This window comes from Lathamus discolor, chromosome 13, assembly GCF_037157495.1.
Source record: "Lathamus discolor isolate bLatDis1 chromosome 13, bLatDis1.hap1, whole genome shotgun sequence".
In the NCBI taxonomy this organism is placed as follows: domain Eukaryota; kingdom Metazoa; phylum Chordata; class Aves; order Psittaciformes; family Psittacidae; genus Lathamus; species Lathamus discolor.
In genome coordinates, this window is record NC_088896.1 from 1,320,102 (window position 1) to 1,333,236 (window position 13,135).

The 13,135-nt window shown below is 58.2% G+C and overlaps 1 protein-coding gene across 1 annotated transcript; it reads left to right on the forward strand.

The window, feature by feature from the left end:
- The first annotated feature begins 11,149 nt into the window (after nt 1-11,149).
- On the forward strand, nt 11,150-11,815 carry RNF222 (ring finger protein 222). The gene has a single exon (XM_065694056.1). The coding sequence runs from the start codon at nt 11,150-11,152 to the stop codon at nt 11,813-11,815; it is 666 nt and encodes a 221-aa protein (XP_065550128.1).
- The last annotated feature ends 1,320 nt before the right edge of the window (nt 11,816-13,135 follow it).

Consider the following 13,135-nt stretch of genomic DNA (forward strand, 5'->3'; position numbering starts at 1 on the left):
GAATTGTTCCTCAGCTCCATCTAAACCTGCCCTGGGGCAGCTTGAGGCCGGTTCCTCTTGTCCCATCCCTTGTTCCTTGGGAGCAGAGCCCAGCCCCTCCTGGCTCCATCCTCCTGTCAGGCACTTGTAGGGAGCCATCAGGTCCCCCCTGAGCCTTCTCTTCTCCATCTGAACCCCCCAGGTCCCTCAGCCGTTCCCCATTCCCGCTGTGCTCCAGGCCCTGCACCAGCTCCATTCCCTTCTCTGGCCCCGCTCCAGCCCCTCAATGTCTCTCTTGCAGTGAGGGGCTCAGAGCTAAGCACAGGATTCAAGGTGCAGCCTCACCAGTGCCCGTCCCTGCCCTGGCCCTGCTGCTGCACTGGTGCTGACCCAGGCCAGGATGCTGGGGGCTTCCTGGCTGCCTGGGCACAAGCTGCTCATGGTCAGCAGCCATCAGTCGGGTGCTTTCCCAGTCCTTTCCCACCAGGCAATTTCCAGCCACTCTTCCCTATGTCCACCCCTTTGTTTTCCCCGTTGTCTCCACAGCCCTGTGTCACTGCCCTTGTGCCCTGTGGGCTGGGGACAGCCGGTTGCCTCCTCAGACAAGTCCTGCCAATGGCCAACCTCCAGCTCCCTCACACTGACCTAATACTTAAGCTTTGTTTGCATGCTTAATTTCTGACCTCTGTAATTAGCAGCCTGTCATTAGTGGCAGGCGGTGCCATGGGGATGCCTCATGCTCCCCTCACAGTGGCCTGGTGCTGCCGGCAGTGTGGCACACTCGTGGCTGGATCCACAGCCATGCCGGCTATCCTCATCAGGACAGCCTGTGTCCTTCGTGCACGGTGCCACCACAGCCGTATCTGTCCCCACATGTGTCCCCACAACCTCTGCTCTGCCACATCCACCTGTACGTAGGGTTACCCAAGGCTGATGCTCCAGTGCTTTTCCACTCTCCCTGCAGTGGATGGGATGGGTGGTTGCCGACAGCCTGAGGATGAAGATCAGGCCCTGCTCCCTCCCCAGCCAGCACCACTGGTGTCCCCTGACGTCTGTGCAGGAGTTTCCAGGTCACCCAGTGTGACCTGGGGATTGCACAAGGCCACAGGAGCCGCTGGGCAGCGTCAGCACCGAGCCCAGGACGTGCAGCAGGGCACAGCTCCCAGGCGAATGCTGTGCCTCGATTACAGGCTGCAAGAGGTGGGGAAGCCACAGCGTCCTCTGAGAAGTCATCCCAGTGATGAGCTGCCCTTGGAGCTGTCTCATCCCTCCTGGAGATGGAGCCTTATTCCCAAAGTGCATTTGTGCACCCTCAGCTGTACCAACTGTGGCTAGCCACATCTGGCTGATGCTGGTGATGCTCACAGAGCCCTGGTCCACCCCATCCACTTCCCACATTCCCACTTCCACTGACCCTCCGCTTGACTCTCCAAAACCCCTTCTGGGGATAGACAGGGAGATGGAGGTGGCTGTGCAGAAGTAGGAGGCCTGGCTGGGAGAACATCTTTCCCAGCATTGAGCCCTGTGCTGCTCTGAGCAGTGCTGAGGGCTCTCTGCACATGTGCCCTGTGAGATACAGGGGTCAGGGCTGCCCCAGGCTGCACATCAACCCCTGGGCTGCTCAGCATACCTTGCCACAGTGGATAACCACCCATGCTGGATGTGTGTGGATCAACCTCACTGAAACCATTACAGAGATCACCCCTTGTGAGGGAGCGAGAAACGAGTTGGGGGGTGTGTGTGGGGGCTCTTCTTTATAAAAGTGCCAAGGGTGTATCTGCACAACCCTAAAGAAATGTCTCAAGGGGCACCCACGCAGCGACATACCCCTCTCTGGTGGGATACTTTAAATCCCAGCCTGAGTGCCTCAGTCCCTCCTTCCCACACTGGGTACTAAGGTTAATGAAATCTCCTTTGCCCCTCTGTGTGCCCAGTGGCACCCCTGTCCCAGCCAGCTGCCAGCACAGCATCTCAAGGACCAGGGCTGGATGCCACCAGCACCATCGAAGCCGCCTTTACCAGCTGCCAGTGTCCCAGCCCAGCAGGGCTTTGCCTCCAGTGACAAAGGCACAGCGCTGGTGGGGGCTGGATTTCCCAAGGGCTCTGCCTGGTTAACACTGAGTTTTAACTCAGTGTTTGCTTTGAGGTCGCTCCCGGCTGCTCCCCATTGTCAGTTGGAGCTGTTCTCATGCATTCACCGGGCTCGGTGCTTCCAAGCGCACAAAGGAGCAGTCACTTAGCATTAATGGTGGCACAATGCGGCCGTGTCTGCCACCAGCGCACACAGGTCTGTGTTTCTCCAGCAAAAGCCCCTCTGCTGAAAGGCCGGGAGAGATGGGGCAGCCATGATGCACGGGAGCAAAGGGGGATCTCTCACAGGGCAGCATGGGCCGGAGCTGGGGCTGTCCCACACCCGGACTGAGGGGCTGCCAGAGGTTACTCTCATGTGGGGGACATGGAGGCAGGATGGGTTATATGTTTGCAAGGGCTGTGCCTTGGCACGGGGAGATCTGGGAAGCAGCCAGCCCCAAGGGGTGGGATATGGGGTGGGTGTGCATCCCATGGGGATTGTTTATGGGCTGGGAATTACTGGTCCAGACATGGGGCCCCGCAGTGTGAACATTATCCTGAGCATCACCTCAGAGAGAGGCTGGTGAAGGTTCAAGGGGGAGGAAGAGCTGCCAGGAGTGAGTTTTAGAGAAGGGCAGGAATGCCCCATCCCTGGCAGTGTTCAAGGCCAGGTTGGACACAGGGGCTTGGAGCAAGCTGCTCCAGTGGAAGGGGTCCCTGCCCGTGGCAGGGGTTGGAATTGGATGTGCTTCAATGGTTTGGGTTGGAAGGGACCTCAGTGTGGGGACCACACAGCCTGGGCAGAGGGATGGCTGGATCCAGGCCAAGGGAAGAGCTGGCACTTAACAAGAAATTTCTCCAAGCACAAAGGCAGCAAATCACCTTGTACTCAACAACATGGTCACTTCATTTCTCCTTCCTTCATCCTGCAGCCACAGTCTCCTCTCTGAGCTGGCTGTATCCATCCATCCTGAGATGGGGTTTGGTAAATGTTGCTATTTTTATTGACTAATCTGAGTGCTGCCGTTGGTGCCTGGGCGCTATCTGCCGAATCACTTCCTTCAGCAGACTTTGCCAGTGATTCCTAAAAATACTGATCTGCAGCTCCGCTTGCCCCTCAAAAGCAGAGCTGTCCTCTAACGAGGATTTCTTGATCATTACCTGGCTCCTCACTGGGGGCAGGGGTGAAACCTCGGGCACCCCACTTCTGCTTGTGCCCGTTTTCTTGGGGGTCCCTAACGATGGATGTGGAGGGCGCAGGAGATGTGGGAAATGGCTGTGGCAGGGGCCACAGCCACAGTGCAGTCTGGGGAGCTTGTTTCTGTGCTGGACCCATCATCTCCGCAGACTGCAGAAGGGGACACCGAGGCACCACATGCCCTGTCCCCATCGTACACTCTGGCTTAGGGCATTGTCAGGACCCTTGTGTGTTTCCCAGCTGATCCCAGCTGGAGGGGAGAGCTGGGATTTTCCTTCCCTTATTTTGACTACAGGGAGCACAGCCCCCTCAGGATGGTGGGATGGGGAGCACAACCCTTGTCCCTGCTGCCATTGTGTCTGGCCAGGTGCTCATCCTTCTCTCAGTAACCCATCTGGGTGTCTGATTTGCAACCCCCTGAGTGGTCCCAGGTGGTGGAGCAGCTCTGCCTGCAAATCCTTCACTCACAGCATCACACTGGCTGTGTAGTTATAAGACCCTGGAAAAATCATTAAATGAACCCAATTTGTTTATTTAGCGCTCCTTCTATTCAGCCTTTTCTTCCCACACTGCTCCAGGACATGTGCTGTTGCAGGGCTAGGAGCTGACCTGCACTTGTTCCTGTTAAAGGCAGCAACCCCTCTGCAATCTCAGCCCTCCAGGAGCCAGGCTTGAAGTTAAAACCCAAACCACAACACAGCCTGGCAGCCAAAACCCCAGGGAACATCCAATTTTGGTAGAAGGCCCCAGACCCCCAACCCCAGCAGCCTTTCCTCCTGGCACTGCAGGGTTTCTGTGCCATGTCCCCCAGGATAAGGCTTGAGGAAGCTACCTGGTAAAAAGGCAACCAGAGGGGATGGTGTAGGAGAATGAGGTCACATCATCTGCTGCGGGGGACACTGGTGGTGAAATATCCCCAGGGTGGCATGGCTCATGGCATGGCAGAGACCAGCCACAGCAGCTGTGCTGGGTCTACATAGAATCATAGAATTACAGAGTGGTTTGTGTTGAACGGAACTTAAAGCTCCTCCAGCTCCAACCCCTGCCACGGGCAGGGACCCCTTCCACTGGAGCAGCTTGCTCCAAGCCCCTGTGTCCAACCTGGCCTTGAGCACTGCCAGGGATGGGGCAGCCACGCCTTTTGGTTTGTGTGCTTCCCAAAGGGGCTGGTGTGCGCGCTGTTGTGAGAAGACGAGCAAGGGGACAGCCTGCCATTGCTTGGCCATGTCTGATGGCAGGGCTTGACAGTGGGTTCCTCCTGGTGTTCAATAGCTGCTCCCAGCCTGTCCCTGTCCCCAGGAGGAGGCTGCAGGACCCCAGAGTGAGCCTGGGTGAGCTCAGCTCCGACAGTGCAGGGCTCTGCAGGGCAGCTGCTGCCCCGGCTGCGCTGCTCAATAGGTGCCTTCTTCTCCCTCGAGCATCTGCCAGCTCCCCTGAAAGCCAGAATGTTCCTCTGTTACACACACAGTGCCATGGCTTGGCACTGCAGCAACTCCCTCCTGCACTGAACCAACATCCTGGAGGGGCCAGGGTGGGATGGGAGGTGGGACCGGGGTCAGTGAGGTGGGGAGGCATGTGGGAGGCAGCCCCAAGCCAGGGGGCCAGAGGGTAGCTCTTTGCCACCAGATCTAGGAGGGTTTGTGCAGCTCTGGTCTCGCTTATCGCTGAGGTGACTGCTTTTGGGCTACCCCCAGATTCACTGGGTGAGCTGACCCCCTGCTTCGTGAAGGGCATGGCTGGCGGGTTAAATAAGTGTTGAAGGAGACCATGGACACTGCAGTTACCCTCCCAGGCATGAATAAACCCTGTACATCATGGAGATGGGTGGCTCTGCGTGGGCTGGGGGGGGACACAAATCCCAGTATCCGGTGTCAGAATAAAGCTCCAAGGGCTCACGCCAGGCTCAGGGTCACTCCTGGAAGGGTGTCAGGCTGGTTGGATCCATGATGACCTTGGACCGTGCAGGTCCCTTCACAAAGCCTGCGCCATCTGACAGGAAAACAGAGCTCGCAGAAGGAGCTGGGGACATGGGCACAAACCCGGCTGGTGCCTGAGGAGCGTTCACCTCATCAAATGGCTGGACCTAAATTTCTGATCAGCCCGAGGACGAGCAGATTCCATCCATCCCAGCTGATGGGCATCACCAGCTCCAGCCCTGGCACCCTGGACAAGCAGGATCAGGGCTCTTTTTCGGTGCACCCCGGACAGAGCGTGAGCAAAGCACATCCGAGAGCACCACCTCCTGGGCACGGCAAAGAGCACCACGGAGAAAGCTGAAGGGAGAGGGTTTGATCCGCGGTTTGGGCTGTCTCGGCTACCCTGGCACCCCGATGGTGGCTCTGCATCCTGCCGAGTGCCTGACGGGCAGCATGGAGGCACCAAGGAGGAAAAGACACTGATTTCCTCACTATGAATTCAAGCAAAGAAAGTCTGGGAAAAGATGGATGAACTCCGGGGCACCCAAGACCCTTTAGGAAGTGCCAGTGTCCCTGAGCTTGTTCTACCTATGTGAGTTTATTTTGATAGCACAGGGCTGGATATGAGTCAGACATAACCTGGACCCTCTTCCAGCACCATGCAGCACTGGGAAAGTAATTTTGCTTCACTAAACTGCTTCAACAGCTGGGAATATATCCCTGGGCTGGGGTCAAATATGGGTTTACTCTTTTCCTGCCTTCCCTTCACCTCATTCCCACCAATGCCAACACCTCAGTGTTTGAGCTGGGGCTGGGAAGAGGTGGGAAGAGAATGGAAAAGAGCTGGAGGAGAGGCAGGGGGAGCAGCATCCCCACGACACTGCAACAGGAGCTGCTCAGCAGCTTCACCATGGACATAGCAGTGGGCAGGGAAACGATCCATCGCAGCCATCATCTCTTGGACATGGCACTGAGGGGCAATACAGACATGGGCACAGCGAACCATCCTGCAGTTTGGCCGTCACTCCCTTACACACCTCCCAGGCCAGAGCCTTCCCCCTGCCCAGCCTTTCCAGCAGCCCCCAGCCGCGTGGGTGGGTTGTGATGCACAGCAAAGCTCCCTGAGTGCATCCTGGCACCAAGAATAAATCTGGGATTCTCTCACCAGGATCCTGGCCCCAGATGAGCAAAGGGATGTGAGAGGCGTCATTGGAAATGTCCCTGTTTCATCAGTTAGGATCTGGACAAGTGCAGCATGGATTTGGTATGAACACAAGGCTGAGAGATGGGCTGGGTTAGCCTGGAGAAGAGAAGGCTCCTGAAGGGGAGACCTGAGAGCAGCTCCAGTGCCTAAAGGGGCTGCAGGGAACCTGGAGAGGGGCTTGGGACAAGGGCCTGTAGGGACAGGCCAAGGGGAATGGCTTGAACCTGCCCGAGGGGAGACTGAGCTGAGCTCTTAGGCAGAAGCTCTTCCCTGTGAGGGTGCTGAGGCGCTGGCACAGGGTGCCCAGAGAAGCTGTGGCTGCCCCATCCCTGGCAGTGCTCAAGGCCAGGTTGGACACAGGGGCTTGGAGCAAGCTGCTCCAGTGGAAGGGGTCCCTGCTGTGGCAGGGGTTGGAGCTGGATGATCTCTAAGGACCCTTCCAACCCAGACCAGTCTGGGATTCTATGATATTGAGACCTATAGTGATTATTTGCCTGGCTCATGCATAGATCAATCTTCTGGCTTTAAATGTGCTTTGGAAATAAACACTTTCACATAATTATGTATAATGTTATTTGCCTCCTTCACACCCGCTCACCGAGAGTGGAATGTTTGGGTGATGCCAAGACAAGGGCTGTCTCTGCAGCATCCTCTCATCCTTGCAAAAGGCTGCAAAGCTCTGCCTTAATACCAACGAGGTCACCGGGAAAGGACCCTGCAGCGAGGGCTGTGTCCGCTTCTAAGTCAGAAATGTCCTTTGTTCACCGGAAGCCACTGACCCCAGAGCAGAAAAGGTCTCAGCTGCGGTCTTTGGAGAGCAGCTGAGCCTGGTGCCACCTTCTTGCTTGGATAAAAGGATCCTGGAGCCCTTGACTCTGCCTTGGGTTTGAGAAGGTTGAAATAGTGGCCTTGAGCTGCACTTCTTAAAGCCCAAGAAAAAAATACAGACAGGATTAGGGCAAAGCAAGTCCCAAGCTTAGCGACAAGTCCCAAGCTTAGGGACCTGCTTTGCCCCTGAGCTTGATTTCTTGTCCTTCAGGCTCCTGCAGACTCAGTCCTGTCACTCAGGAGAGATGCTGCTGCATGTGAAAGTGGAGCAAAGGCCCCGAGAAGGGCAATGCCTGGGAAAGAGCGAAACTGCTGACAAAGCCCGGCCTCTGATGTGCCAAAATCCCTTTAATTTTGGCGTGGTCAAAGCAACAAAGGGAGACAGACCCGTTTTTCCAGTGCCTATGTATAGACCCATGAGCTCATAGTTTCCTATAGTGGAGAGCATTCAAAGTATGGGAAACAGGAATTTCCACCCCGCCTCAGTGCCAGCAGAGAGCAAACTGAAGCTGGGAGCTCCTCGGCTGCCCCAGATCTGGTCTCGCTGGCCCAGATCCCTTGTTTAGCACTGGAGATCTTGGTGGATGCAAAGAGCCCCGGCACCTCCAGTGGCATCAGGAAGGGACCAAGGATGGGAGTGCTGACCCCAGGGGTGACCGCGCAACCTCAGCCCTGCACGATCCACCTGGAGAGGTTTCAGCCTCCATTTCGGACCATCCCAAGAAAACCGGGGTAACAAGTAGAGTGCTTTAGTTCCTGATCCTCACAGAGGTGTGGAACGTGCTGGTGTGCTCCGGGGCTCCCTTCAGCAAGGGACGGGCTTCCTGGCTGCGCAGGTCCCCCCTGCGGCACCAGTCTCCCACCCTGGGTGCTCTCTGCGAGGGCAGATGCTGTTTGCAGCTGCCCCAGTGCATGGGGTGTCCCAGTGGGGCTGCACCCACCTTATTCTCCCAGAAACCAGCCCCATGTTGTAACCAATGGCTGTGCCCGTGAGCCACTGATACTGCTGCCCACGCTGCACCCTGCCCAGCACCCAGCCACGTGGAAACACCTCTCCTGCCCACAGGGGCACCCAGGAGCCATCTCAGGAGGTGAAAGATGCATCTTCTCTTCTCCTGTTACATAGACCCTGCAGAGCCCTGGGCATCTTTGTGAAGCTGGAGGAGCTCAGGGCTGGGAACAGTTCTGCAGAGCACCTCTGCCCCCAGGCGAGACCTCCCTGTATGTCCAGGTTTTTCCTGGAGGCTTTCCATGATGGAAATGGGGCATTCAGGCCCCTTAATGATGCAAATCCTGGTCCTGAGGGTGCACAGAGCCAGGAAAACCATGCAGGCGGGAGCCTTGGGGTCACTGTGCTTGTCTTGGAGACCTTCTCTGTATGGGACAAGCAGCACCGAGAGCCACTTGGCCAGACCGGCATGGGCTGGCAGCCTTGTGGCCAGTGGCAGGACTGAGGGGTGGCTGGAAAGAGTTGAAATTAAGGCAGGAGCAATCCACCCTGTAAAGCTCTACAGGGAAGGTGCTTCTCAGCTTCTTGCTTGGTGGTCTGGTGACGGATGGGCAGCACCCTTGAATATGGATAAATGCACAGGGAACCTTCTCTGTGTAGGTTTCCAGCCCACACATGGCCAAACAGTGACTCAGGAGCCAAAGAGCCACCCACAGCAGCTGTGATGGCCAAGCATGGGGCTCCTGCATGCCCTGAGCCCTGAGCTCCTGCTGCTGCCTGGACCACGGCTCCCAGAGGTGCTGGAACCCTTCAGGGTGGGTGCAAGGCAGTGGTGGCCCCACTGCTGCCTGAGTGCATGTGTTGGGCCGTGAACCCACAGCGGGGCTCTGGTGAATGTCTGACAGTGTAGGATGGGGAGCTCAGGGCTGCAGGGACGAGCAGGGGGAATGAGGAGTGGAGGGGATGCGGGGATGTGGCCAAGGTGTGGGATGGGAGTCACGGTGAGTGGAGGCAAGAAATGCTTCTCAGGAGCCCAGCCCCTGTGCAGGGTGCTGCAGCTCACGTGCTCTGGGGCCCTGGCATCCCCTTTAGTGCCTGTTTCACTGGGGTTTGACCCCAAGGATGAGCCCAGCTGCACCTTCCCATGAGGGAAAGCTGACTCCTGTCCCTGCCCTCCGACGCCTGATGCCGGCTCCTCGCCCACTCCCTGGGCAACCAGGCCACCATTGGGCCTTTAAAACCCGAACGGGTTCCTCCGCATTCACTCCCCGGGAGCTGTCCCTGTCCCTGCTCCAGCCTTTGCGCAACGCAGCCGCATGGAACGCGCAGCCAACACCTCTGTGCTGTGAGTCCCTGGCCCCTGCCCAGCGGGTGCCCTGCTGCTGGGGACAGCGCATGGAGGAGCCCCTGCCCCGGTGCCCTGCAGCAGGTAAGGGGGCTTTCGGGCACAGAGGAGTAGGGGCACGGAGGGAGGGTCTCCTTCTGCAGTGCTTTTGGGGGGCATCAAGTTCTTCTTCACTCCTAAACCAGAGCAAGAACGTGGATCTTCCTTCTCTTGCATGGGGCGGGGGGGGGGGGGGGGGGAATGATGTCTCATTGTCTTTCCCGTGGCCATCCCAGTCCAGGGGGTGGCTCCTGTGCACGAAAAGGGCAGCCAAGGAAGGGATGGCAAACCTTCCAGAACTGGGCTTGAGGATGTCCATGGGCATGGCCGTGTGGAACAGAGGGGTGCAGGCTTGGTTTGGGTTTGAAAATGCTACAATGTCTGGAAAAACCTGCAAGTTTAATAAAGCTCCAGTGCCTGAACCGGTCTGAGAGCAGGGAGCTGAGCGGAGAAACCCTCCTCCCCGCTCCCTTCCCTCCTCTCCCTTTCCCCTTTCTCCTCTCTCTTCTCCCCTCTGCCTCCCCTGAAGCCGCCCCTCTCCCTGGGACGTGCCCGGGGCAGCCACAGACCGGGATGCGGACCTGGGGCTCGCAGCGTCCCCCCGTGCCGCGGGGCAGGGCGGGGGCCGGGTGAGCTGCCCGGCTCTGCCCTGCCCGCTCTGAGTAACCGGGACGCCGGAGCCGCGCGGAGCCTCGCCGGAGCGAGCGGACGGGGCCGGCCTGGCCCCGAGCCTGGGACTCCCCACGCAGCCTGGGGTGGGTGCTTGCTGCCCTCCTCCATGCCCATGGGGGCCTGCGCACTGACCTGGCCTCCCCCTGCTCCTTTCTGCATCCACCGAACGGGAGCATCTCCCTTCCCTTGGCAGGCTTCTTTGCGGGATGGGAGTTCCCTCCCTCTGCAAGGGGTCACTCGTGGCACGAACTGAGCCTGGTTTATCTGTACCAGGCACACTCATCCAGACACAACTCCTTCCAGGGGTTTACACCTTTTCCCATGTAGTTTTGCAGCCAGGGATTATTGCCCCAGCGGCTCGGGAGCTGAGGTCCTCCCATCATCTCTCTCTTGCCCCAAGGGTCACACTGAGAGGCTTAATTCTCCTGAGAATGCCCTGCCTTGCTGAGACCATGCCTGGTGGCCATTCGTTGTAACTATTAGGGGCCAGAGGGCAAAGGCAAGAGAGCAGGGAGGAGAGATGAAGAGATAGGTCATAGAACCATAGAATAGTTCTAGTTGGAAAGGAACGTAAGCTCACCCAGCTCCAACCCCTGCCACGGGCAGGGACCCCTTCCACTGGAGCAGCTTGCTCCAAGCCCCTGTGTCCAACCTGGCCTTGAGCACTGCCAGGGATGGGGCAGCCACAGCTTCTCTGGGCACCCTGTGCCAGCGCCTCAGCACCCTCACAGGGAAGAGCTTCCGCCTTATACCTAACCTAAACCTCTCATGTTTCAGTTTGAACCCATCACCCCTTGTCCTATTGCTACAGTCCCTGACGAAAAGTCCCTCTCCAACATCCTTGTAGCCCCCTTCAGATACTGATCATGATGGTCATTGCAACACAGACGCGTATTAACCCATCGCACCTCTTCCTTGCAGCTGGGGAGTGCCTGTGGCGGTCGCAGGGATGTCTGAGACCTCGTCCAGCAAGGAGGGTGCCCCGGCCGAGTGCCCCGTGTGCTATGAGAAGTTCCAGGCGCTGGAGGCTGATCACCGCAGGCTGAGCTGCGGGCACACCTTCTGCCACGACTGCCTGGTGAAGTGCCTGCTCTGCGCCAAGCTCGACGGCCAGCTCCAGAGCAGCATCATCTGCCCCGTCTGCCGCTACGTCACCTTCCTCAACAAGAAGAAGGCTCTGTGGCCACCCAAAGCAGGCACCAACCCCCGGACGCTGGAGATGCCTCTGTCACCTTCCTCCTTGTCCCATCTGACCAAAACAGAGGCCAGCAACACCTTGGTGGTGCCCAGTCATTTTGTGAAGCCAGTGCAGAGCTTTGACCAATGCGGCAGCACAGGGAGCAGTGCCCTGGGTGCGCAGGGGGTCCCGGGAGAGCTGGCACGGGAAGCCCACATCTTTGTCATCAGCAACCATGGAATGCCGCTGGTGGACGCAGACTGCGGCTCCCTGGGGAGGAGGAGCAGGGTGGAAACATGGAGCTCAGTGTCATCCAGCTCGGCCCTGGGGGTGAAGTGCTGCCAGTCTCCCATCGCCCTTGCTGTCCTCCTCATCCTCACCGTGGCCATGCTGGCGGCTGTGCTCCCCTGGCTACTGCTGGTGAAGAGGGACTCGTAGCAGGGATGGGATCAACCTGGAGACTAGAGGGGTGTCACTGATGCTGGGACAGAGCTAGGGCTGGAACCTGCCTCAAAAGATCACTGGAGAAAGCCCAGAAGCAGCTTTAGGTGAAGCTCTCTCCTCTGGCCAGGGGCTGAATGGACTTGCAGACCTTTCTGCAGATCTTCGGGCACTCACAGTGTCACTGCTGGTGTTTTATGCCTCTTTTGGTTAAAATACGGCAGGGCAAACCCTGCTAGTGGGTTCCTCCAGTGTCAGAGGAGGTGGTGGCTCCTCCTGCACCCTGTGACAGCATCTGCAGGGAGTGAGGGGGCCTTGCCAGTCCCTCCCCTCCATCCCAGCTGCTGGCGGGCTCTGACCGTGGCATCCAAGCACCCAGAACCCAAGGACAGCCTCTGAGCAGCAGAAGATCAGGGCTGCCAGGCTGTGGGGCTTTTGGAGGTGCCCAGGCTCCTCAAGTTCTTGGGATCATTGGGTGCATGATGCAGCCACCCTGGAGCAGAAACTCATGGATGTGAGACTATTGGAGCCTCTGGTTACCAGGCAACAAGGACAGTGAAACCAGAGGACAGAGTGATCCTGACCCCATGTGCTCACCGTCCCCTCCGCCAGCCAGTGCTCACCTCCATGGTGATGAGAAGGGATGCCAGCTCATCCCACAGGCAGTCCCAGCCTTACCCTCCCTCATGTCCCTCCCTGAGCTCCCCAGGATCCTGGGCATCCCTCCTGCCTTGGGGATCCAGGAACAGGTGGCAAGGTGTGGGACAGGGAGCTAAACCAAAGGTCTGGACTGTATAAGGGGCAGATTCGGGATCCCATCCTGCTCTTCTCCCTCTGCCTTGGCGGAGGGATGTTTCCTTGTCTCCATATCCAGCTCCTGAGGGTTAACACTGGGTGGCTCATTTTCATCATTGTCAAACAGCTCAGGCGCTGTCCTCTTTGGGACTGGTTCCCCCCAGGGGAATCTCAGCCCCTCAGCCCAGGGGCCCTGGTTTGGGAGGGGAGTGGACATCCGAGATGCTCAGTTGAGATCTGGGATACTCTGCGTTTGCTCTCATTGGAGGGAGCTTCCTCTCAGTGGGAGCTGCTGGTCCCTCCCATGCTGGAGCTGCCCAGTGGTGCTGGGGCCCCTCGTCACCTTCTTCCCCACCCCAACAATGTCTGCAGCCTCATCTCCACCTTTGTCCTCCTGACCCAGTTGCTGACCCTGTGTCTGCCGCTCTCGGCCCTGTCATTCAGGAACATGCCCTGAGGTCCATGGTGCTCTCATGGGCACCCCAGACTCACCAGGAGCAGGAGCAGGATGTCCCTCACCAT

Excerpts from the sequence above, each read along its gene's own strand:
- RNF222 (XM_065694056.1), top strand. The coding sequence starts at position 11,150 with ATGTCTGAGACCTCGTCCAGCAAGGAGGGTGCCCCGGCCGAGTGCCCC.